At 36.7% G+C, this 23,671-nt stretch overlaps 2 protein-coding genes and 2 non-coding genes across 4 annotated transcripts; 1 reads left to right on the top strand and 3 right to left on the bottom strand.

Annotated features, from left to right (window-relative positions):
• Nucleotides 1-3,029: 3,029 nt before the first annotated feature.
• Nucleotides 3,030-7,508, bottom strand: RpL7A (ribosomal protein L7A). The gene is made up of 7 exons (XM_028173885.2): nt 7,328-7,508; nt 6,840-6,954; nt 6,123-6,272; nt 5,484-5,572; nt 4,910-5,041; nt 4,067-4,189; nt 3,030-3,240 (listed from the first exon to the last, which is right to left on the bottom strand). Exons 1-7 carry the CDS (start codon nt 7,340-7,342, stop codon nt 3,058-3,060), a joined length of 807 nt encoding a protein of 268 aa, XP_028029686.1. The 5' UTR covers nt 7,343-7,508; the 3' UTR covers nt 3,030-3,057.
• On the bottom strand, nt 5,640-5,719 carry LOC114242691 (small nucleolar RNA SNORD36). Its single transcript, XR_003624659.2, has one exon. It is a non-coding gene; the product is annotated as a small nucleolar RNA SNORD36 (small nucleolar RNA).
• Nucleotides 6,677-6,751, bottom strand: LOC114242690 (small nucleolar RNA SNORD36). The gene has a single exon (XR_003624658.1). It is a non-coding gene; the product is annotated as a small nucleolar RNA SNORD36 (small nucleolar RNA).
• A 2,544-nt stretch (nt 7,509-10,052) lies between the features above and the next one.
• On the top strand, nt 10,053-11,232 carry LOC149501411 (uncharacterized). Its single transcript, XM_089733423.1, has one exon. The coding sequence runs from the start codon at nt 10,073-10,075 to the stop codon at nt 11,192-11,194; it is 1,122 nt and encodes a 373-aa protein (XP_089589549.1). The 5' UTR covers nt 10,053-10,072; the 3' UTR covers nt 11,195-11,232.
• The last annotated feature ends 12,439 nt before the right edge of the window (nt 11,233-23,671 follow it).

The following is a 23,671-nucleotide window of genomic DNA, read 5'->3' as shown; positions in this document are numbered from 1 at the left end:
ATGCTATTTCAGCTTCACCCTAACTTGTGTAGGTGAGCTCACGGGGCTCAAACCGAAGATCCGGCGAGAAACTTAGTGGGCTGTGTCTATGGGTTAATTCGCTCGTCGAGCTCTTCGTCGCAAGCGACGGGTTCGACGAGGACGGTGCTTGTGGTGCCTAAAAGCACCGTTAATGGATCAGGAGGATCTATAATGACGTGCTTTGGGCGACGTCGACTGTTTACCATTCGGTCTACAGGATCGGGTATCATTTAACCTCAAATGACGTCACACGTAATGAAGTTGCATTCGGTAGAATTTTAGAAAAAATGCGTGGTTATAGTACTGAGAAATTGTTTTACGAAGGAATTTGTGTTCACGCGCGAGTTCTCTTCAACTTAGTTTCGCAAATACGAGTCTACTAGATGTTCCGCCGCCTTGGTAGCATAGATCGACATAATTATTTCAGTGCGCCACGTAGGCACCGGTGACCTACACGGCTGTGTGGCGCATTTACGTTGTAGATATCTATGGGCTCCAGTAACCACTTAACACCGGGTGGGCTAAGAGCTCGTCCATCTATCTAAGCAATAAAAAAATCTGTCTTGTAAAGTTGTTGAAAAGTGTCAGTGTAGTTTCTAGCGCGAATAAGAAGCTCTTCGAATTAAAAGGTAGCGCATGTAACCAGCCGCGCCTGACATAAAACTATTACTCGACAAAAAAAAATGTTAACCCGTTGTTTTGTTTCGATTTGAAAGAAGGACAAACAAACACATTTAAACTGTTATATTAATATGGATATGGATTAAACTTGGTTATTTAGCTCTATTGCATTGTCACTTGATCGGTTTGATTCTGATATACAAATGCTCTTTTACCTTTATTCCCTTTCATAGCTACAACGGAAAATTTTCAGTGAATTGCTATTATCACATGAAATAACCCCCTTGATAAGCCATGGGGTTCGTCGATCCGTCCTAGACAAGCTAAGGGTCTCTGGGCCATCGATATTAGCAATATTGATTTACCAACAATCGATAGTTTGTTTTTTTCCTTGATTTTTTTTTCAGAACAATCAGAATAATAAATTGAGGCAGTCAGCGCAAAAGTGGCCTAAACTTATCATAGTTAGTATGGAGATAATGAGGTTGGAATTTACTTTTACACTGCTTCGTAGGCAAAAACATTTACAAAGCCATCTGGTTTTTTTTATTGCCCTTGTAGGCAGACGCGCATACGGCCCACCTGATGGTGAGTGGTTATCGTCGCCCATGGACTTCAGCAATACCAGGGGCAGAGCCAAGCCGCTGCCTATCGCTTAATACTCGCCACAAGCCTCGTTTGAAGAAGGACATAGCGCTCGGGAAACACCGTGGAGGGGAGCTCATTCTATAGCCGGATGGTACGTGGCAAAAAAGACCTCTGGAAACGCACTGTGGATGACCGCAGTGGCTCCAGGTAGTATAGATGAACTCTACACCGGTGACGGGCGGTGCGATGGTAAAAACGAGATGCCGGTATCATCTCGAACAATTCCTCAGAGCACTCCCCATGGAACATACAAAATACAGAGGGAACCACAGTCCCTCCGCAGATCTAGAGGTTGCAAAACGTTAACTATGGGTGATGGATAGACCGGTTTTGCATCAAAATTTATTGTTTTAAATAAATTGCAATATATAAGCACGAATATGAAAAATTGTGGGTTAGGCCACTTTTACGCCGATGACTTCAGCTTAATCGATTAATGTGCAATCAACATAGTCCCTGAAAAATACTACCTACTTCTTTATACAACTATCCTCTACTAACCAGTTAGTTACCTTAGATACCGAAATTAATGTCTAATAAGTGAGCGCCATGTTTTTTTATTATTGTCAAAATGGGTGGATCAATATGCGGCTCAACTAGTGTTAAGTGGGCACCGAAGCCCATAGATATATCTACTGCGCTAATGCTGCCACCCATCTTGAGACATGGATTCTAAGTTTGTTTTTACAGCAAAAAAGCTGCTCCACCATAAAACAAAACGCATTACTGCTTCATTGCAGAAATATGCAGGGTGGTGGTACCCGTGCTGATTCAAGACACTACCACCGATAATTCAAATCTAAAATAGGACAGTCAAACTCAACACGCTTATTGACCAGTAAAATATGTAAAAATGTTTCCGATAACCCGTTTTCAGTATCAAAGACAAATTAGATTCCCTAGGTTACCGTTCTCCGCGCTGTTAGCGGTGGCTGATGTTCGACCAGCCCATACCGTGGGCCCCGAAGGTCAAATATTTAGGCGTCACCCTCGACATAAGGTTGACATTCCGCCCCCATATTAAAACGGTATGCGATCGTGCCGCCTTCAGTCTAGGACGTCCGTAGGACGAAAAAAAAAAAAAAAAGCGGTGGCTCCACAGTCGTTGGCGGAAGGTATATACGTGTAAAATGAAACATGATTTTAGGTATTGCCGACATTCCCGATCCTACGGACAGAATGGAAAGCAGTCGACGTCGCCCTAAACACGTCATTTCAGATCCTCCCGATCCACTATCGGTGCTTTCAGGTACCTCTAGCACCGGTCATCGTTCTCGTCGAACCTGTCGCTTGCGACGAAGGGCTCGGCCAGATAACCCACTAAGTTTCTCAATGGGTCGCGTTTCGGATCCGGAATTGAGAAGAAAATGAGCACGGCAATTTTTTTTATTGCCTTTGTAGGCAGACGAGCATACGGCTCACATGATGGTAAGTGGTTACCGTCGCTTATGGATGTCAGCAATGCCAGGGACAGAGCCAAGCCGCTGCCTACCATCACGTATTAATATGAGGAGAGTTCATTCCAAAGCCGGATTGTACGTGGCAAAAAAGATCTTTGGAAACGCACTGTCGATGAACGCAGCGGTTCCAGATAATATGGATGAACTCTGCTCCGATGGCGGGAGGTGCGATGATAAAAAGGAGATGAAGGGGGTCACAGGGAGTTAGCAACAACACTTAGCTCGGTGAATCTAGAATAACCCCTCGAGGTTATTAGAATAGGTAGGGAAAAAAAAACATTATTTTAAATCTTAAACTTTATTCAGCTCAGCCCTGTTTCTGCGCTAACTCGCGCGCCTTAGCTTTCTCTAGTTTAGCGATGCGGGCGTTGGACTTGTTGCCGAGGACGCCGCCGCCCCAGTGCTTGCGGAGCTCCTCATAGCGCTCGTTGAAGTTCGTCTTGATGGCTTCCACGACCTTCGAGAAGGAGGCGCGGTCACCAGACTCCACCTAAACGAAAATTCACATGTCAGTATACAGTGTATAAGTTGCAAGACCGAATACCTTGTGGCTAATGGCTAAGGCATATTCAGAAAAATCTATTGGTGGTAGATGGATTGACATCATGGCTCTCAGATAGCAAATAAATCATCATTATATGCCATTAATATGTATTCATAGAGAAATCAGTTAATTTGTCTAAGTTACCTGCCCTGATTCAATATAACAAATATTCATAACTCAACACTAAAAACATATTTTTATACCCTATAATCCTATAATAACACTAGCTAGCTATATTACAATCAGTCTAGTAATATCAAAGATACACTCCTAAATGTAAATAAATATAGTTTAAAAAAACTAACAAAATACGCTTTTATAGAAAATCCAACTAAATAGAATTTTTTTTAATAAATTGGAATTAAAAATAGTGTAAGAAAAAATTATTTTATTGTAAAAAAAAGCGTGGGGTCAAAATCATGTTCAAATATTCCGTTACATATATACGTCTGAAGCGAATAAAAGCGGATTAATAAAACAAAGTTCTTTCACTTATTTTCAACCTATCTGCTAGCTTTCTTTCCTATTCCTGGCCATCTAATGGTTGTGAAAGGGAGTCTTTTAAAAAATCATTATGCTTTTTTTTAAATTACTTAAATGGGTAAACAGCAGCACACCAGGTGATAAATGTTTTTTTTTGTAACTAAATATGAATGTGAAGGTTGCTTTACCATGAAGCAGATAAGCATTTTCAAAACATTTCCCACAGAACTAATACTAAAACAACAGTTTCAATTATGGCAGTTGTTTTTGAAATAATTATTTGACTTACATTTGTTAGAGCTAAGCATGTGCATGTCTTGCGGTGTACAAGTGCACCGAGGCGGGACTTGCCCTTGACAATGCAGTATGGTACGCCCATTTTACGGCATAACGCTGGCAGGAAAAGGACCAGCTGTAAACATCCAATAAATTGTGATTAATTCTAAACTAAAAGTAATTTACCAGTATTTGTTATTGGTGTATTGATTTTGAGATATAAAGTAGCTCAGAGTCAATTGTCTTCATTCAGCCGACAATATATTACATGTATAATGTTACATTGCAGCCTCAGGTGAAGAAATTCTAACATCACAGCTAGGCCAAGAAGACGTGCTTGTGCTAATTCGTATTATCAAATGGTCCTATGTCATCAAAATGAAGCATGCAGCCCCAATCTACATAGCTTCTAATAATAACTACATATTACGTATTCCATTATTCATATTATTTCCCAACTCTATCAATAATAAAAATGCTGTGTTTGGTTGGAGACCACATATTTAGCCTAAATATGATAGAACCAAAACTATCTGCTGTGAAGTAATCAATACAAACATAAAAACTCTAACCTAAATTCTGATACTGGCTAATACCAGGAGGGCTAAGATGTAATCATGCATGTTTTTTTGCCAAAAAAATCTAATATGTATACTGGAAATTGAAATTCCATACATTTGGCTAATTACATTAGCATGTGAATTGGTGTCTAATAACTTACAACATAAAATTTGGGATATTTACACAAAATTATAGATTCATGTAGTCGTAAAGAGATTTCTAGACAACTCATCAAATTTTAAGGTCGATCAGTTTATAGAAGAAGTTGTAAGCGCAGAAGAGAATTATCGCATACCTCAATGGGATCAACATCATGAGCGATGACCACAAGCTGCGCCTTCTTCTTCTCGACCAGCTTGGTGACTGTGTTTGTGCCGGATCGGATGGTGTTGGGCCTCTTTGGTGGAGGCTCATCTTTCTTGGCAACCTGAAACATATGATTTCTTAGATATTCGTTGCATTTATTACAATAGTAGTCATTTGTATGAGATGCCATCAGAGATCTTGGTGGTTGAGTCATCACAACTTTCAGAGTTGGATTGTTTATGCATCACTTGCTTATATACTTATATAAGAGAGGCCGCCCCAGAACAACTTGACGTCGCTCGGTGGAGCAGGAGCTAGGGTCTTGGGCATGACATGGTAGGGTGTAAATTGAAAAATTTGATTCGAGCTCTACACCCCAGCAGAGGGTAATAGGAAATAATGATGACGACGATGACGCTTATATACTTGCCATCGTAACAAATAGCCAATGATTCTTTAATAAATGTTTTAAAATAATATTTGACAATTCAAAAAAATAGCATTCATAATATTTGACATTACAAAAAAATAGCATTCATAATCGATATAATGAGTGAACAAACCTTAGCTTCAGCAGCTTTCCTCAGCCTCTCTTTCCTGGCTGCTTCAGTCTCAGGCCTGTATTTCTCCAAAATCTTGAAAAGGCCCTTAGCTAGAACAAAAATTCAAATGCTTTAGAACATATTCTTTGTTAAATACATTAATTTAACTATTAAAAAAATTATCAGAGTTAAAAAGCTCGTATGTTTTTTTGATAATCATAGTGATTCATAGTTGCATTTGAGGATCATCATGTAATTCTTTGACACATTTACATTAAATTTTGAAACCACCGACAACAATACAAAATTGAGCAGTTTAAAAAAATACTATTTAAAAAAATATTAACTACATCTTTGTTAAAATGTAGCAACATAAGAATAACATTTTTCTTTTTTTTTCTTTTAAGTTATCTGCAATCGGCTATTTAGTCATAATCAGTGTTCCAAAGGGTTCGAGTTGTGGATGACATTATTCTATGGTCTAAGTTTAAACTTTGCCATCTTTTTAAACATTTCACATCTCCAGTTGTGTCTACCACCTTGCCAATTCATTTGAGTGCTCATTTAGTCTTTCTTCGTATCTGTTGCTGTTCTTGTTGACTTTCTCTTTAACAGTTGGCATTTCTAAGTATTCGTGAAGCATAACTTAAGAGAACAAACCTGTAGTCTTGTCCAGTGTCTGGGTAAATTGGTTGATTGGAGGGGGCACTTTCAGACGACGCTGAAGTACAGCCTTCTGGCGCTGGATGCGGATATACTTGGGCCATCTTACAAATCTGGACAAGTCACGAGTTGGCTGAATGCCCTGACCTTGAAGAATTTTGGCATTTTTAAGATGTATTACATTAACATTGTAAAGTAGAATCAAAACTGTAACTATTTCAAAACATAGAAATATTTTAAATATAGGTATTTAGCATTCCAATAATTTGCACATAGTTGTGTATTATTTTTCCCATTCAAGCAAGTTTCTTTAAAATCAGCAACCAGAGCCCAAAGATAACAGTACTGATACCCACAGGATTAAGTTAAATATATCCTCATATATTCATTTACGAAAACTGCAGTATCGCAAGGTTATGAGACCTGTGATGGAAAAGAGGCCATCATCACTAAAGGTATAGTTAAGGTATGTTGAGAAATTTATGATACTATTCTAGACAAATGTAAGAGCATGTCAGTGGACTACAAATATGGCATTGACAGTGTTCATGACCAATCAGTGTTAAAAAGCTCGTGTATTTTTTAACCACATGGTTATTCGGAAGTATTTTTTTACATCACTTCGGTCAGTCACGCTTTGGCAGTTATGCAGATGTAAAATATGTAGTTTAAATCCAATATTAAGTAAATAGAGGACATAAAAAGAAAACAAACCAATGGCAAAGTTCTTTGGCCTCTTCTCGAAGAGAGGATTCACGATCTTCTTGGGCTCAACCTTTTTGACCACCAATGGGGCGGCGGCTACTTTCTTCCCTACCTTCTTCTTAGGCTGAAAATACATCAAATATCAAAACATATCCTACTTATGTTTCTTTAAACATATGAACGGGTTCACATCAGCGATCTTGGTGAAGGTAATCACGGCGTTCAATAAGAAATTATCATCATGGCAAACTAGAGGTTAGGATTCAATTATTGAAATTAAATATAATTTGCTTGGTGGCGATGTTCAAAAAGATAAAATTTAATGCAACATACTGCACAAGTTTAAATGATTTTAAATACCTGTAAGTCTCAAATAACAACAATATTTACGTGAAAAACAAAGCTGGTCCGCCAACCATGTTTCCGGTCAAATTTCACTAATAATTCACTTTTTGTTACCGAAATATTGTAATAAACAAAACGCACATGGCTTTTACCTTCTTCTGCACCATCTTGAACAGTTATTAATTCAGCGATTTAAAGGCCACGAAAAGATACGTGACCTAAATCGTATACCAAACTTTCGGCGAAAATGGCCGAAACAAAAAGATTTGACGTGCGAATGTTTCTTGAAATGTCACTTCACTTCACATGTGACAGTATCAGTTTCGTTTATCCAACTGGAAAGGTAGAGGTGTCATACCATACTGCCTAATCTGTTATATATTTATATTTTATTATTATTTAAAAAATGATAGTATGAAGTGAAATGAAGTTGACTAATATGAAATATGGCATGAAATGAAATGTGATAAGATGAGATGATATGGGATGAAATATAATCTCAGTAAAATGGTGGTCATTTATTGAGACTTTTTCTTGAGACTGCGGTAGGCAGCGGCTTGGCTCTGCCTCTGGCATTGCTGAAGTCCATGGGTGACGGTAACCACTCACCATCAAGTGGGCCGTTTGCTCGTCTGCCTACAAGGGCAATAAAATAAAATAAAAAAAGTTAACTTTTTGGAGGCTCCGGAGTAGTTACGTCCAGTGGCTTTGTTTTATTTTCCACATTTGTGCACTTTCACAGATACTAAACAGCTAATAAACCATCGTTATTATGCATTTAATGCTCTCTCGCGATTTCGACCCGGTTGTAGATTCTGCGAACTGCTCTTGCTAAGGCTGGTGTTAGCAAATTCTCTCAGGTTGAATCGGTGAGCTCACCTACCCGTCCGCGCAAATCTAGAATAGCCCCTTAAGCTACCAGCGAATAGGTGAGGAAAAAAGATGAGGAAAAAATAAGTTCGAATGTTCCTCCTTCGTAAAGTGACTTCGTAGCGGTTTTCATAAAAAACAAAAATATTCTTTCAATGGTTATTAGGTTATACTGTTTGCTATTCCATTTAAATTTGAATGATGAGATAATGTCCACAATCAAATAGAGGAAAGACCTTTGAGTTTTTATAGCGACCTCTATACACAGTCCGAATACTTTTTTTTTTTAAATAAAACCTCAACAGATGGCGATAAAAACTGAGGTGACTTGAGAGAAACGCAATAAAAAAAATTCATTCATTGATTCTTTTATTATTATTTAATAATAAGTATTAGTTGGTTTCATTGTTTGTTCGCGTTCAATGCATTCTCGTGTCATGTTTGAGTTTAGGCTTTAAAGTGATTTTACTCTCAGGGTATCTTTCCGTGAAAGTACCGTTAGCTTGAAACAGATGGCGCACGGGTTTATTTTTAATGCAAATGATACATGTAATTTTAAATGGATGAAAAACATAACCACCAAGACCGAGAATGGATGTTAGGTGTTTACCAGAGCCCATTGGCATCTAGATACATATTTTCATAGGAAAATCGGCATTGTTGGAAAAGAATACGCTCACACGTGTCACAACGGCCATCTGGTGTAGTGGTAAGTGACATGGTCACTACACAAGGGGGTCGCGGGTTCGAATCCCGCCAAGGGGGGATATTTATGTGATAAATATAAAATTACTTTTCCAGGGTTATTGATGTATATTAAACATATGTATGTGTATAATAAAAATCTTACTTTTATTTCCGTTATCTGGTACGTGTAACACAAGCTCTTTACGAACTTAGTACGGGACCAGTTAACGTGGCGTGATTATTAGTTATTGATTTATTTATTATTTATCATTTACGCCACGACCTCAGCCGTCGAAATGTTTTTTTAAATCGCAACACTAATAACTAGAATACCAAAAAAAAAACATAATAAAATGAAAAATTCGTTGGCTTAAAAAACCTAATACAATTTTATAGCTTCCAAACACGGTACTTCGTCTCCGCGCTATGCTTTCATTATTTATTACTACAATAAATCAAACAGGCCGTTTTGCCGAGTGTTTTCCGTGAAATATTATTATTTTGTGTTATGTACACGACGTAGAACATTATTGGAAACATGAAGATATGTGTTAGTGTGATTTTCGGTACGATTTAGCTGAGATATTTTTTTTGTTTTCCCTCGATATGATAGATGGTAGTCAAACATAAGATTTGTTATTTTTATTGCCGTATATCCGACGGTGGGTGGTTATCGTTTCTCATCAAAGTCAGCAATACAATGGGCACAGCTGCGTACCTCTACATATTCTCCTTAAAATTCGATGGACAAAAGGTATGTAATAGCACACAGGAAAAACAGAGGAAGGAAATAAATTCCATAGCCGGATGGTATGTGGCATAACGATCTCTAAAACGCACTGTACAATAAGGCAGTGGTTCTAGATAGCTTGGATGAGCTCTTCCCCGATAACCGGCAGTGCGATGGCCAAAACTAGATACCTACCGGTGGTACCTCCGGTGGTGGTACCGCCCTGCCTATTTCAGCCGTGAAGCAGTAATGCGTTTCGGTTTGAGGGGGGGGGGGGGGCAGCCATTGTAACTATACTGAGACTTTAGAACTTGTATCTCAAGGTGGGTGGCACATTTACGTTGTAGATGTCTATGGACTCCAGTAATCACTTAACACCAGGTGGACTGTGAGCTCGTCTACCCATCTGAGCAATAAAAAACCAAATAGCATTTCACCCCTCGATATTCCTGATATCGTTTCACTTTTATAAGAACCTTCCAATGACGAAATGTATAATAAATCGGTAGGGAAATGCTTCTAATTTTTATGGAGTTGTTTAAATGTCAGCTTTAATGAATTTACAGCTACATTATGTTGCGTCACCCTAACGACTCCAATAAATGTGAAGATGCATGGAACAGTGAATATGGGGGAAGAAGTTATGACAGTAATCAAAACGTATTTGAGAAACAAATTCGTAGGTGGAAGAAGATCGAACTTAATTGATCCTAAAGAAACAGACACCATCAGTTTCATTGTCAAATCTTCGTTTCTGTGTCAAGGAATTGAGTTCTGTGAAGGACAGGAGAATTTCGTTAACGAACTGATAATTGTATTGGCAGATTCTTTGGAGAATATTCTCAGTAAATACACGAAGAAACTAAATGGCGATGCTGCTACAAATCCAGAAGATCATAAAGTATCCATGGTAGCTACAAAGCTTAAAGAAGCTATGGTTTTTATTAAAATTGAATTGATATCTGCCAATCGTAAAATCACTGAAGAGACTAATATCCATTATTGGATTGACTTGATCAAGAAAATTTCTGGCAAACTACAAGATATTTATTTATCACATTTATTTGAAACAAACAAAGACATCAAGCCGAATTACAATAGGGAAATTCTACATAATGTTATTACTACGACCGTCAATATAGAAGTAAAATATCAAGCCAAATTATGCACTGAATTCAATATTTGTATTAAATCATATGAATGCACATCCGCATTGGAAAGGCTCTTGATACATTTTGAAGATTTAACAGAAGAGAAAGCGAGAGATTTTGTTAGTAGTTTCAACGAAGTACTCTTTGATACAACATTCTACAGTAAATTAAGTGAAACAACAGCTAGTAAATTCGAAAGCTTACTTCATGAAATAACGAATTCCCCAAATGTTTCCGTTAAGGATACCCTTTTGAATTTGCAAATTATAATCGGTGATTTAATGAAAGATAATTATTTCAAGAAATACAAAGATAGAACTATTGATGTGCAATTAGTTCGCATTATATTGTCAGATATGGATCATTTTTATGACGATGGAAAAAAATATCCATTTTTCAATTTCTTTGAAGGGTTTTACAAATGGATCAAGACTGGTGAACGTCTGAATAAGGTAATTAAAGTTACCTTAAAGGAAATATCTAAAAAACTGTCAAATGTCGAAGATCAACTATTTAAGAAGCTAATGACAGAAGTCGAAGTGTTTTTGGATATCGTTGTGGATCTTAGAATTAGCCTTTAAAACGTTTAAAGCGGGGTATTTATTATTCGACGTAAAATTGTATACATTTACAATAAAATAAACACTACAACAAATAATGAAGAAATCATTTAAATCTCTCACACACGTTCGCCTTCGAAAGCGGTAAAACAGTAATATTGATGTACCAATTTAGAAAAGTTACAATAACGAATATAGTCGTGATTTTAAGATAAGATTTACGATTGTCAAGCGATTAGACAGTGCCAGTTGTTCCGTGCCAGTAATCCTGACAGTCCGGTACCAATTTTTCTAAACAAAACGTATCTAACACCCGTATCTTTAGTCGTTTACACGAGCTTAACTCGACTCGACTCAACCTCCAACGCGCGTTTTGGTATGCTTAGTCGTAAAAATAAACTCCACTCAAACGTCCTTGGAAAATTTTCCTAACCGGAGTGAAGTAAGCGAACTGTCAAGTTCAAGGTACGTCGCGACGTACCTTGAACGTTCCTCAAGGCTGGTTTTCTATCAATGTCCAAATAGTATATGGACCGCAAATGGAAATATATGATATTGTTGTGCAATGGCCTGGATATGTGCATGATTCCCGCATATTTTGATAATTTAATTTTGATAATATTTATTAATAAAGTAAATAGTTCGAAGTTAGACATTTGAAACACTTTACTTTATTAACCTACATAAGAGTCATATTTTGCTTACTACCTGATAAATAAAGTCAATGCGATTATAAGTTTTATTTATATAATAATAAACTGGTGGTTGTGGAAAAGCACTTCAACAACACATTGCAACCAAAATCACACAAAAGCGGCGAATAAAAATACAAAGCCGGATCCGAAATCTAAAATAATAATAGGTTAGAAAATAAATAATACACTTTCAGATTTACCGCACGCACACATATTGACGAATAACTCAGCAACCAAAACATTAAACAAGTTCATCTATGTCAAACAGACAGCGGCAGCTTGACTTTGACATTAAACAATGACCATAGACTACAGAACACTATGGGTTTGATGCTAGCTTGCTCAAATTTTCATAATTATTACCTCACCCGAGGACAGTTGAGGAATATTGTAATGGTCGACTAAAAATACCAAACTCGAGTAAGTTTGGAGGGAATGCTCGAGCATCATCGGATGAGTTAAGAGTGGAGGACTATTTTACGAAACGTCTAAAGATACGGGCATAAGACGTGTTCACGAAACACCTCTATGATGAAAGAATAACATCGTCTATGAAAAGTAAAACCCGTATAATGTCTTTAATGTTCTAAGTACGCATGGATGAGTATTATCATTTTGTCTATTTCTATCGCGAGTCAAGTCATGCCTTCCGATTTGATGGATGAAGTCCGTGCCTATGGACTGTTCCTATAGTAGTGAAAATACCACTTTATATTGTATTTTTTTGCCTTGAGAGGCTATTTCAGCTTCTCTGTTGGTGAGCTCACGGGGCTTAAACCAGGAGTGTCGCTAACACTGGCCCTAGCAAGAGCAGTGCTTCGCGGAATCTACCACCGGATCGGAAACGCGACCCACTGAGAAGATCCGGCGAGAAACTCAGTGGGCTGTGTCTATGGGTTAATTCACTCGTCGAGCCCTTCGCCGCAAGCGACGGGTTCGACGAGATTTTATTGTAAACCACGACTATATGGCATTGTCAATATGTCAAATTGGTTTTGCAAGAAGTACATCGACTTGTTGCGTTGCCATCACAAGTTTCTTGCTAAAAAGACATTCAATCTAGCATCGATGCCGAATGCGGAATTTGTGTTTGGGCAAGCATGTCTTAGAAATTTCGTTAGCGCGATTCAAGTTTTTACTTTGTCAGCTACCCATTCTCTGTGGCTACGGCTAAATCGATTGGATTAAAAGTCAACAAAACAAAAATGATTCAAAATAAAATTAAGAATGAAATTAAAATTTAAGGCTCTGTATAGTAACATCAAGTAGGTATAACGCCAGTTACAAAGCGAAGGAGTTTATAATCCAAGAAGGCTTATTTGACATTACATCGTCGAAATTCAATAACTCCCGCTTACGTAACTGTTACGAATGTTGCGAAAGTTTTTTATATAGCTAATTAAGATTAAAGATGTTTCTCGTCGGATCTTCTCAGTGGGTCAGTGGGCAATTCAGATCCGGTGGTAGATTCAACTAAGCACTGCACTTGCTACGGCTAGTGTTAGCAAGCTTCCCAGGTTGAGGTCCATGAACACATGAGCTCGCCTACCAGTCTGGTGAAGTTGGAATAGCTCCTCGAGGGTATCAGAGATTAGGTAGAGGAAAAAAGCGGTCTGGTCGTCAAATTATTTTTAACTGTTCAATTGAAATCACGAGATATTTGAATTTATATCAGAAACCTTGTACTTTATATCAGAAACTGGAGCATTGAATCTGGGTTAATAAAAATAACTTTAACAAATCGAAACCTAGATTTGAACGCGATAATTCTACTTTAATACTAAATTCCAATGATATCGTCCATTATCAAAAAGGCTATATTTAAAATTCAAACCTATTTAGGACTGTCACAGATATAATCCGAGATAATCTGTGACTATTAAAATTAACCCTAAAGCCGGGACTTTTTGGCGGGAACACGAGGAGTGAAGTTGCGTGATTTATTTTATTTTGTCTATTTAGTGTTTATTCAGGTTTAAATGTGTAATAATGGTGGTTTATTAACTGTTTAATATCTGTGAAAGTGCACAAATGTGGGAAAATGAAACAAAGCCGCTGGACGTAACTTCTCGGGATCCTCCAAAAAGTCCACTGAAAAAATCTTAGTAAATGACCACCATTTTACTGAGATTATATTTCATCACATATCATCTCATCTCATTTCATCCCAGTTGATTAATGTCTCAAATTAATCATCTTCATTTCATTTCATAATTTTTCATAAAAATAAGAATATAAATTAAAATAAGACATGACTTAAAGGTCTTAGTTACCAGGTCATAAAATACCTTAAATAAAAACCCTAAAGCCGCAATATATTAACTCTACAATTATTAAACCCGGATGTTGAACAGCCAAGTACACAACTGCTTACGCTTCGGAAACGCTTCATCTCCGAAGTATTGTCGTATGATAAACAACGCCGCCGATAGAATTAAAATCCCTATACAACACAGGAGGTAAATGAAGTCAATTCATGATTTTTCCCTATCTCCTTCTATCACGATCCTCTTAATTTAAACATAGCGAATACTTTTTTAAATGAAAGTAAAATGAAACTGCAAAGACACGTATCGCCTTTAAAATGGAGACCTAATTTCTATGTTGAGGGAGCTATTCTAACGTTAATTAGCTTAATAATAACATGCAAATTGGTTATCCCTTTCCGTCGTGTGTTGGATTCAAAGGTTGTGAACTCCATGACTTCCAGAAGCGAAATCTATTTTTATTTTATATTATTCAACTACTATGAAATAATACTATTTTATACCCAAGGTTTCCTGTTCTTGTAATATAATAATATATGGGAACATAATAGCGTATCTGAAAAATATTTGACTTTTATAATCTATGACAGATTAGCTAATTAAGTGCTCTTCATCGACTCATGATGACAAATTGATTTCATTATTTGATTTCAGTTTCAACTCGAATTAGGTACTCGAAATTTTTATGATTTACATACGCCCACGTATTTTCTTTTGTTTGTGTAAAACCTTTGGTAGTTAGAATAAAATAGGTAGTTAGGTAGTTAAAATATCAAATTGGATGCAAGGATCGTATTGCCCTAAAAGTGTGGTTGCTCACACGAAATTTAACCATCGTAAAATTAAATATTATGAGTGCAATTTTTATATATTTAATTCTGGCAGTCTGTCTCTCCACTACAGACTATAACACCTTGTGTAGTGAACACTACTATTGGCTGTATGCTACAATTCGTCACAGGTTCTGTCACTGATATAAAAAAAACAGCTCCTAGCAAATGTCACATCATATTAAGTTATGTAGGTAGGCGGGATTTTTGGCAGGAACGCGTGAAGCGAAATTCTGTGAATTGTTTTATTCTGTTAATTTAGTTTTTCTTCACGTTTCGAAATTAAGCGTTGGTAAATTATACAAAGCCGCTGGATGTGGCATCTCGGAGAATCCGAAAATGCTTACTAAAGTTAATAACCATAATTTTACCGAGACTTAATATCAACTCATCTCATCTCGTTTGATTTAATTTCATTCCAATTGATTACAGTCTCAAATAACTCAACTTCATCTCGTTCCGCTCCATATAGTTTTTCATAATATATGTAACAGAATATGTATGTGTGTATAATAATGTCGCAATTGAAAATTTTCGATCGATACTGGCAACAATGACATCACAAGAAGCTAATTGCCATATTAAAAAAAAGAACAAGTTTCGTCGATAAATTTGCAATTTTTTTTAAATCAATGTATATATACACTGTGAACCAAAACACGGACCCTACTGAATTACTAATGTCTAAATGTTTTGCAGATTATTCAGCTCGATCCTCAAATTGCTCGTGAAATTCACTTTCTGCCAAAACAAGGACAAAGCTTGTCATCGAACAATATTGGTATGCGCCAAACAGACCACGCTCGGGATCCGTGGCTTGTTTGTGACGGGCTTTCAAAAGCTTCGGAAGTCGCATTTCCTTTGAACATAATAATGATTTGGTTATTCTCTCATTGATACTCATTGAAGCGGATAAATATTACGAATGAATTATTTATTAATAACAATAATAATATTTATTTTATTTCGTTACGTATGGTTTAAAGTAAAATACAATCAGATGGGCAAAATTAAGAAAATGAACTCAGTTTAGAAATACGTCTTAATTTGTACTAGGTTCAAAGACCTGTGTTACAAATCTATAGGCTCCCCTCTTTCCAAAGAAACCCCATGTATGACACTTATTAAATAAATAGTGTTTTTCGCATACCTGATTCTAATCTATTTCTGCCTAGGCCTTCGGAAATGCTTTCACAGCCTGGTTTTGTTATTTTTTGCGGCGGACAAATTCCCTCTGATCTTAAGTTTAACCGGAATTAGGTAATAACGTGAATGCCACCAACAACCTTGAGGTAGCGTGCGAATGCTTTGCTGATTAAATTCCGGTCACCGTCCTCGTCGAAACCGTCGCTTACGACGAAGGGCTCAACGAGCGAATTAACCCACAGAAACAGCCCACTGAGTTTCTCGCCGGATCTTCTCAGTGGGTCGCGTTTACGATCCGGTGGTAAATTCTGCAAGGCACTGCTCTTGCTAGGGTCAGTGTTAGCATCACTCCGGTTTGAGCCCCGTGAGCTCACGTAAGCAGCTAAGGTTACGCTGCAATAGCCTCTCAAGGCTAACAGCTTAGATAGAAAAAAAAAGGATTAGGTAAATTAGATTCAAAAAAAATATTATCGTTTTTATAGTTAACGTAGTAAAGTGACAGCGAAACCAATCAGGCATACATATCTCCTGAAGAATATCGTCGCCCATGGCCATCATTTATTAAGGTCACAACCAACCCAGGTTTTATATAAGTATACTAGCGACCCGCCCTCGCTTCGCTTCGAAAGCTGTCATTTATTACTGATTTCTCCACTATTTAATGGATGTTATTATACATACTAGAGGTCCCGCAGTAGTCGAAATTCAACTATAGGTAATTAATTGGAATTGTAAGTTTGTACACTATTATGATTGTATTTTATACTTCTATAATCACAAATTTCGCCAAGGCTACTCTATAAAAAAATATTAATAAAGACAAACAATATTAAAATTTAATCTATTCTCAATTTGACCGCAGACGTCAAGAACAAAAGTTTGACAATAAGTAGTATGGATGCGTGTGTGCGTCAAATACATGGTATGTAGTGTGTGTAATGTTTTCTTTATTGATTTAATGTATCTTTTATGCATTATTTTCAAAAAATATTAGCATTGTGCACTTCTTCTCTATATTCTCTATAAGTGTGGAAATTTCATACTCCTCCGTCCGCGCAATTTTCGTAAAAAGGGATACAAAGTTTTTGCTTCACGTATTAATATATAGATAAACCTTCCTCTTTAATCACTCTATCCATTAAAAAAACTGCATCAAAATCCGTTGCGTAGTTTTAAAGATTTAAGCATACACAGGGACAGATATAGGGACAGAGAAAGCGACTTTGTTTTATACTATGTAGTGATTTATGTAGAATCTTCGCTATGGCTGTACTTACTTTAAGGAATTTTTGTATACTGTAATAAGTAAGATGTGCTAACATTTTGTTATTTTTCATTTAAAAGTTTTAGATCAAGTTTAAAGGGCTCTTCTTACGCAAGCGCACAATTCCAGACAACACTCTTCATAATTAATTATCTGTGAAATACAAAACCTCAACGTGGCAGTTTCAACTAGCTTAGACATCTGATTGATCGAAAATGGCTTTGAAGTTTGGGAATTAATTGACGCATTTGAAGGTTTATCCTGGCCAGTTCTATTTGATTAAGTTAATAGAGATTTAATCCATACCTGGGGTGTATTTAGTGCTTGAACTAAACGAAGTGGCTATTAATCTACTCAAGTATCAAGGTAGGTAGGTTACCTTGAGGCCTGGGTTGTGTGTCTGAATTGTATAGTGATTACGCAAATTCAATTTTGTTGTTGTTGTAGGTTTATGTTTTTTACACTATGTTATTTCTTCATTATAATTTTCCTTCAATTCCTCAATTACTTCATTTTTCCATGCTCTGAGGAATTATTCGATGTTCCTTCATCTCCTTTTTATCATCGCACCTCCCGCCATCGGAGCAGAGTTCATCCATATTATCTGGAACCGCTGCGTTCATCGACAGTGCGTTTCCAAAGATCTTTATTGCCACGTACCATCCGGCTTTGGAATAAACTCCCCTCCGCGGTGTTTCCCGAGCGCTATGACGTGTCCTTCTTCAAACGAGGCTTGCGGAGAGCACTTAATGGTAGGCAGCGGCTTGACTCTGCCCATGTCATTGCTGACGTCCATGAGCGACGGTGACCACGTACCATCACATGGGCCGTATGTTTGTCTGCCTACAAAGGCAATAAAAAAAAATAGAATTGAACAGACCTATAGTTTTCCCAAAGGTATAGCATACGCAAGGAGGGTTGACGAGGGAAGGCCGGTCGTAAAGCTTGCTCCAAATCCCTACGCAGTATGAATTGGTAGTTAATAATTTTAGGACATGCTGCGCTGACTTCGCATATTGCGAGATAAGGGCAAAAAGAAGAAGTTATTCCTCCATCGTGGAAGGAAGGAACCTGTGTTTAAGTTCGTATACATTTCGCAGTATTTCCTTCATATAAAGAAAATACTAGATTTTTTTCTTTTCTTTTTTTATTGTTTAGATGGGTAGACGAGCTCACGGCCCATCTGGTGTTAAGTGGTTACAGGATCCTATAGACATTTACAACGTAAATGCCGCCACCCACTTTGAGACATGAGTTCTAAGGTCTCGGTTTTAATAGTACAACGGGAGCTCACGGCCCATCTGGTGTTAAGTGGCTACAGGAGCCTAAAGACATTTACAACGTAAATGCCGCCACCCACTTTGAGACATGAGTTCTAAGGTCTCGGTTTTAATAGTACAACGGGTGCCTTACCCTTCGAACCAAAACGTATTGCTGCTTCACGGCAGAAATAGGCAGGGTGGTGGTACACACCCGTGCAGACTCACAAGACGTCCTATCGCCAGTAAGCGCTCTTTATATTATATAGCTCTTTATACTAGGCAGATGTCGTGGTACCAAGTGAAGAGTGAAAAAGAAATAACTACAAGACAATAAATCAATCAAAAGCGAATTTATCAATACGTCAGGCTGGATTTTTATCTAAAAATAGCTGAATATTCACCAAACACTTATACCCTGTGACAGTAATTAATGTATTAAAAAACATGTCTATTGTAAATTCTGACTTGTATAATCTATGATAATATGATTTTATGTGATAAAATCCAATCGTGCTACTTATTATTCTGATATTACGAATGTGATTTATTTATTCGTGATATTTTTTTTTTTTTTTTTGTTATTTAAGGTCGAATTATAACAGCCCTAACATCATAATTATATTTTAACTAGCTGACCCGGCAGACTTTGTAGTGCCTCAATCGATAAACCTAAACTTTTGTATAAAATAAACTTAAAACAAACAAAAGAATCCGTCCGACGGGGGACACATCAAAGGAAAAACAAAATTGTAATTTTTATTTAATTCCGAGAATTTTCATATTTATTTACCTTTTAAACCTTTTCTGGACTTCCACAAATAATTCAAGACCAAAATTAGCCAAATCGGTCCAGCCGTTCTCGAGTTTTAATGAGACTAACCATCAGCAATTCATTTTTATATATACCTATATAGAAGATAGAAGATTATTTATTTGTTTTTATTTAAGATCGAATTTTAACAGCCCTATCATCAGATATTTTAATGAAGAGTAACCGATTTCACTACGCAATGTAAAGCCAAAATTGAAAACAGCGAAAAGCTGGAGTTTGGGAATGAAGCGTTCGCCTCATTTAAGCTCTAAATTTACCAAACGGTCTTAATCATCTAACTACATTTGACTTAATCATGTTATTCATTAACAACTCAGCAGCACTAATTAGAAATGACATTGAGGAGAAAATGTAAGGTATTTAGGTGTTCATTGCTAAGTAGACTTAAGCGAGAACAGAATGTTAGTTACGTCAAAATTCCATTTCGCGTATGTCGGAAAGAAAACCGGAAAGTTACAGTGAGAGAAAAAGGCATGAAGCACATAATAGCATGTGGCAATCTATACTAATATATAAATCTACAGTAGTTTTTACGGATGTTCCGTTATAACTACTGAACCGTGCATCCGATTGACTTGAAACTTGGTATCCATGTAGAAAATACATGTACTTAATGGTTAGGCTAATATTTATATGAGTGTTGGACTCCCTACACCAGTTGCGGGGGCGGTAATGATGAGAATCTTTGTGGGGTGTGAAATAATTATGTTAATTTTAAATGCCCAACGAAACGGACGGGTACAGCTAGTAAAGTTATAAAATCATCTATTTAAAACGCACCGATGTTTAGATGTTTAGACATATCATAAGTAACGAAAGCTCATTGGAGCGATTAAAGGTTCAAGAAAGAGCAGATGGTCAACGTTCTCGCGATCTATCAGCCGCAAGATAGACAGAGACTATTAAGTCATCTACGAAGTATTCCATTTCACGCACCACCACAAATAGAGAGAGATGGAGAAGCTTACTTTAGATAACAGTGATAATGATTGTTGATCAAGAATCCTACTTCATTATCTTTATCATCATCATCATTCCTTATCATTACATTAGTGTCCGTGATCACGGTAATAAGCACATACTTAAGTTTTTTTTTATTTTTTATAGCTTAGATGTGTGGACGAGATCACAGCCCACCTGTTGTTAAGTGGTTACTGGAGCCCATGGACATCTACAACGTCAATGCGCCACACACCTTGAGATATAAGTTCTAAGGTCTCAGTATAGTTACAATGGTTGCCCCACCCTTCAAACCGAAACGCATTGCTGCTTCACGGCAGAAATAGGCGGGGCAGTGGTACCTACCCGTGCGGACTCACAAGAGGTCCTACCACCAGTATGACCAGGAAAGAACCAGATTTAATGTCTTCGAATAAAATATTTTGTTAATCTTCTAAATTGGGAGATGTGTGTCCACACTACTCTCCTTGACCATCAGATTTCTAACATGGTGGCTTCTTAAGATCGGATCGGATCCGTGATCATGGACACCAATGTTATTATACTTGAAACGGAATGACAATATAAGGAAACTTTGTTCGAGAAATGCTAGTGCCAATTTCATCAGCAGTATATTAATAAAGTTTCAGCTCTCGTCGCCATGGGCTTCAGACAATGCGAGGCCGCAATAACGCAGTCTACGTGACCGGTGTGCAAAATCACTGACAAAATACTAGATTGTACTCAGTAATGATTCGTGGGTTCGGGTGTATTTTGGGCCGATATTCAACTGCAAGATTCGGTGTATTAACTGGTTAATTTTAATAGAAAACTTTTATTTATTTGTTAAAAATATTCCTGGACGACTTCGCGCTGAATTTGCTCTAAATTTTTTACCATCTTTAGATTGTGTAGGTGACGTCTATGGAACTAACTTTTACGTCTACGCATTTTTAGAGAAAAGTTTTTACGGCCTAGTCCGCTAATATAAAACTGATACAATACAATAATAATTGATACAAGGATAGCAGCATTCAGGTTTTGATATCGATGGCTTCCACAAATCACTTAACACCAAGTTTAACATCACACTACTATTTATGTAAAAGCAAATGTCAGAATTGTTTTTGTTTAAAATTATTATATAACTGTAAATACTAGTGATCCCCCGGTAGTCGAAATTCGACTATAATTAAGTGAAATTATATGTTTGTATACTGTTATGATTCTATTTTCAAAGACTATTAAGCTTCTTTAATCACAGATTCCGCCAAGACTACACTTTATACAAATATTAATAGAGACAAACAATATTTAATCTTTTTTTTTTAAGGGCTTTTATGACCTGGTAACGGAGACCTTTAAGTCATGTCTTATTTTAATTTATATTCATATTTTTATGAAAAATGATATTATTGCTGAAATTAAAAGAAGATGATTAATTTGAGACATTAATCAACTGGGATGAAATTAAATGAAATGAAATGAGATGATATGGGATGAAATATAATCTCAGTAAAATTGTGGTCATTTACTAAGATTTTTTCAGTGGACTGTTTGGAGGATCCCGAGAAGTTACGTCCAGCGGCTTTCTTTCATTTTCCCACATTTGTGCACTTTCACAGATATTAAATAGTTAATAAACCACCATTATTGCACATTTAAACCCGAAGAAACATTAAATAGACAAAATAAAACAAATCACACAACTTCACTCCTCGCGTTCCCGCCAAAATGTCGATATTTAATCTATTCTCAATTTGACCACAAAGCATTAAGAAAAGTTTGACAATAAACAAATAGTATGCATGCTGCGTGTGTTAAATACGTGGTCATGTGTCTAATGATTTTTTTTAATTGATTTAATGTAATTTTGATGCATAATTTAAAAAAAATATTAACATTCTGCACTCCTTTTCTATATTCTTTATAAGCGTGGGAACATACTCCTCCGTCCGCGCAATTTTCGTAAAAAGGGGTACAACGTTTTTTCTTCACGTATTAATATATAGATAATATGATGGAATACATAGTTACAAAATTTAAATGCTTTTGATTTTTAATAATATGTCTTTGCGTATTTATTCACTTCATGTGTTCTCGTCGTCTTTGAGCTTCAAGTAATTGATGTAACATGAGGCTATATAGGTCGCCTTTGTCGCTACATAGAAGTTTAATGATGTGAACACAAAAAAAAGGCACCTAAAATAAATCTCTAAATACGTGAACATAGTATTTTTATTGATTTGTGACTGTTATACATAAGTGTACATAGAAATTAGTGTGGTGTTTTCCTCCTTTCCTTATGTTGTTTCTTGCTTGTTCATTGTTTTTTTTTTTTTCTCTAGTGTTTTTAATTTGTTTATATTGGTGAGGACCTTTAATTGGCTTTTTCTATTATAATTTTTTTTTTCTGTTTTTTTTAGAACTTTAACTAGTCCCGTGCTAAGTTCGTAAAGAATTTGTGTTACAAGTACCAGATAACGGAAATAAATGTAAGATTTTTATTATACACATATATATATTTAATATACATCCATAACCCTGGAAAAGACATTTATATTTATCATACAAATATCTTCCCTTGGCGGGATTCGAACCCGCGACCCCCTTGTGTAGTGACCATGTCACTTACCACTACACCAGACAGCCGTTAACTTTTACGCTATCGAGAACGTTAAAAAACTCGCACTAAGCACACAGGTGGGCCGCTAACTCATCCAATCATCTAAGCCAGTGATGGGCAAAGTACGGCCCGCGGAAGTATTTAATCCGGCCCATCGAGAGTCCATCCAATCTTAATATTGTAATCATAATTTTGGCGCGTAAAATAAAATCTGACGTTTATAATTGAAAATCTTCAAATTTTTAATGAAAGTTCCAATTCGTCAGGGGTCTTTTGAGCTTTAATTATCTCATAATTAACTTGCCATCATTATAATTATCTCGGCAGTCTGTCACAGGTATTAGTTTATTTATTGAAAAAAAAAAACAATTTTTCTGTAATTCTGGCCCTCCTCTAGAATTTCTTAAGCTTTGTGGCGCGCCATTAAAAATGTTTGCCCACCACCGATCTAAGCAATAAAAAATAATAACAACTCAACTCATCTTGATCGTTCTCAGCCAGAAGAACTCCAGCAACATTAACCACATTCGTAATCGTTCTATAACTTTCAAGTGCGTAATAAAGTCTTAAGGCTTCGTCAAACAGAACGCATACTTAGCGCTGCGTTTTAACGTCGCGCTCTTTTCGTGGCACACAA

This window comes from Bombyx mandarina, chromosome 15 (assembly GCF_030267445.1).
Source record: "Bombyx mandarina strain Sakado chromosome 15, ASM3026744v2".
NCBI lineage: Eukaryota > Metazoa > Arthropoda > Insecta > Lepidoptera > Bombycidae > Bombyx > Bombyx mandarina.
This window is presented reverse-complemented; position numbering and strand designations above follow the sequence as displayed.

What these genes read in the sequence shown, in the direction of transcription:
- RpL7A (XM_028173885.2), bottom strand. An exon ending in GACACTGGACAAGACTACAG is followed by an intron (nt 5,573 to 6,122) that starts GTTTGTTCTCTT and finishes TTTTTGTTCTAG; the next exon opens with CTAAGGGCCTTTTCAAGATT. An exon ending in ATGATGTTGATCCCATTGAG is followed by an intron (nt 4,190 to 4,909) that starts GTATGCGATAAT and finishes GGATGTTTACAG; the next exon opens with CTGGTCCTTTTCCTGCCAGC.
- LOC149501411 (XM_089733423.1), top strand. Translation starts at nt 10,073, where the DNA reads ATGCATGGAACAGTGAATATGGGGGAAGAAGTTATGACAGTAATCAAA.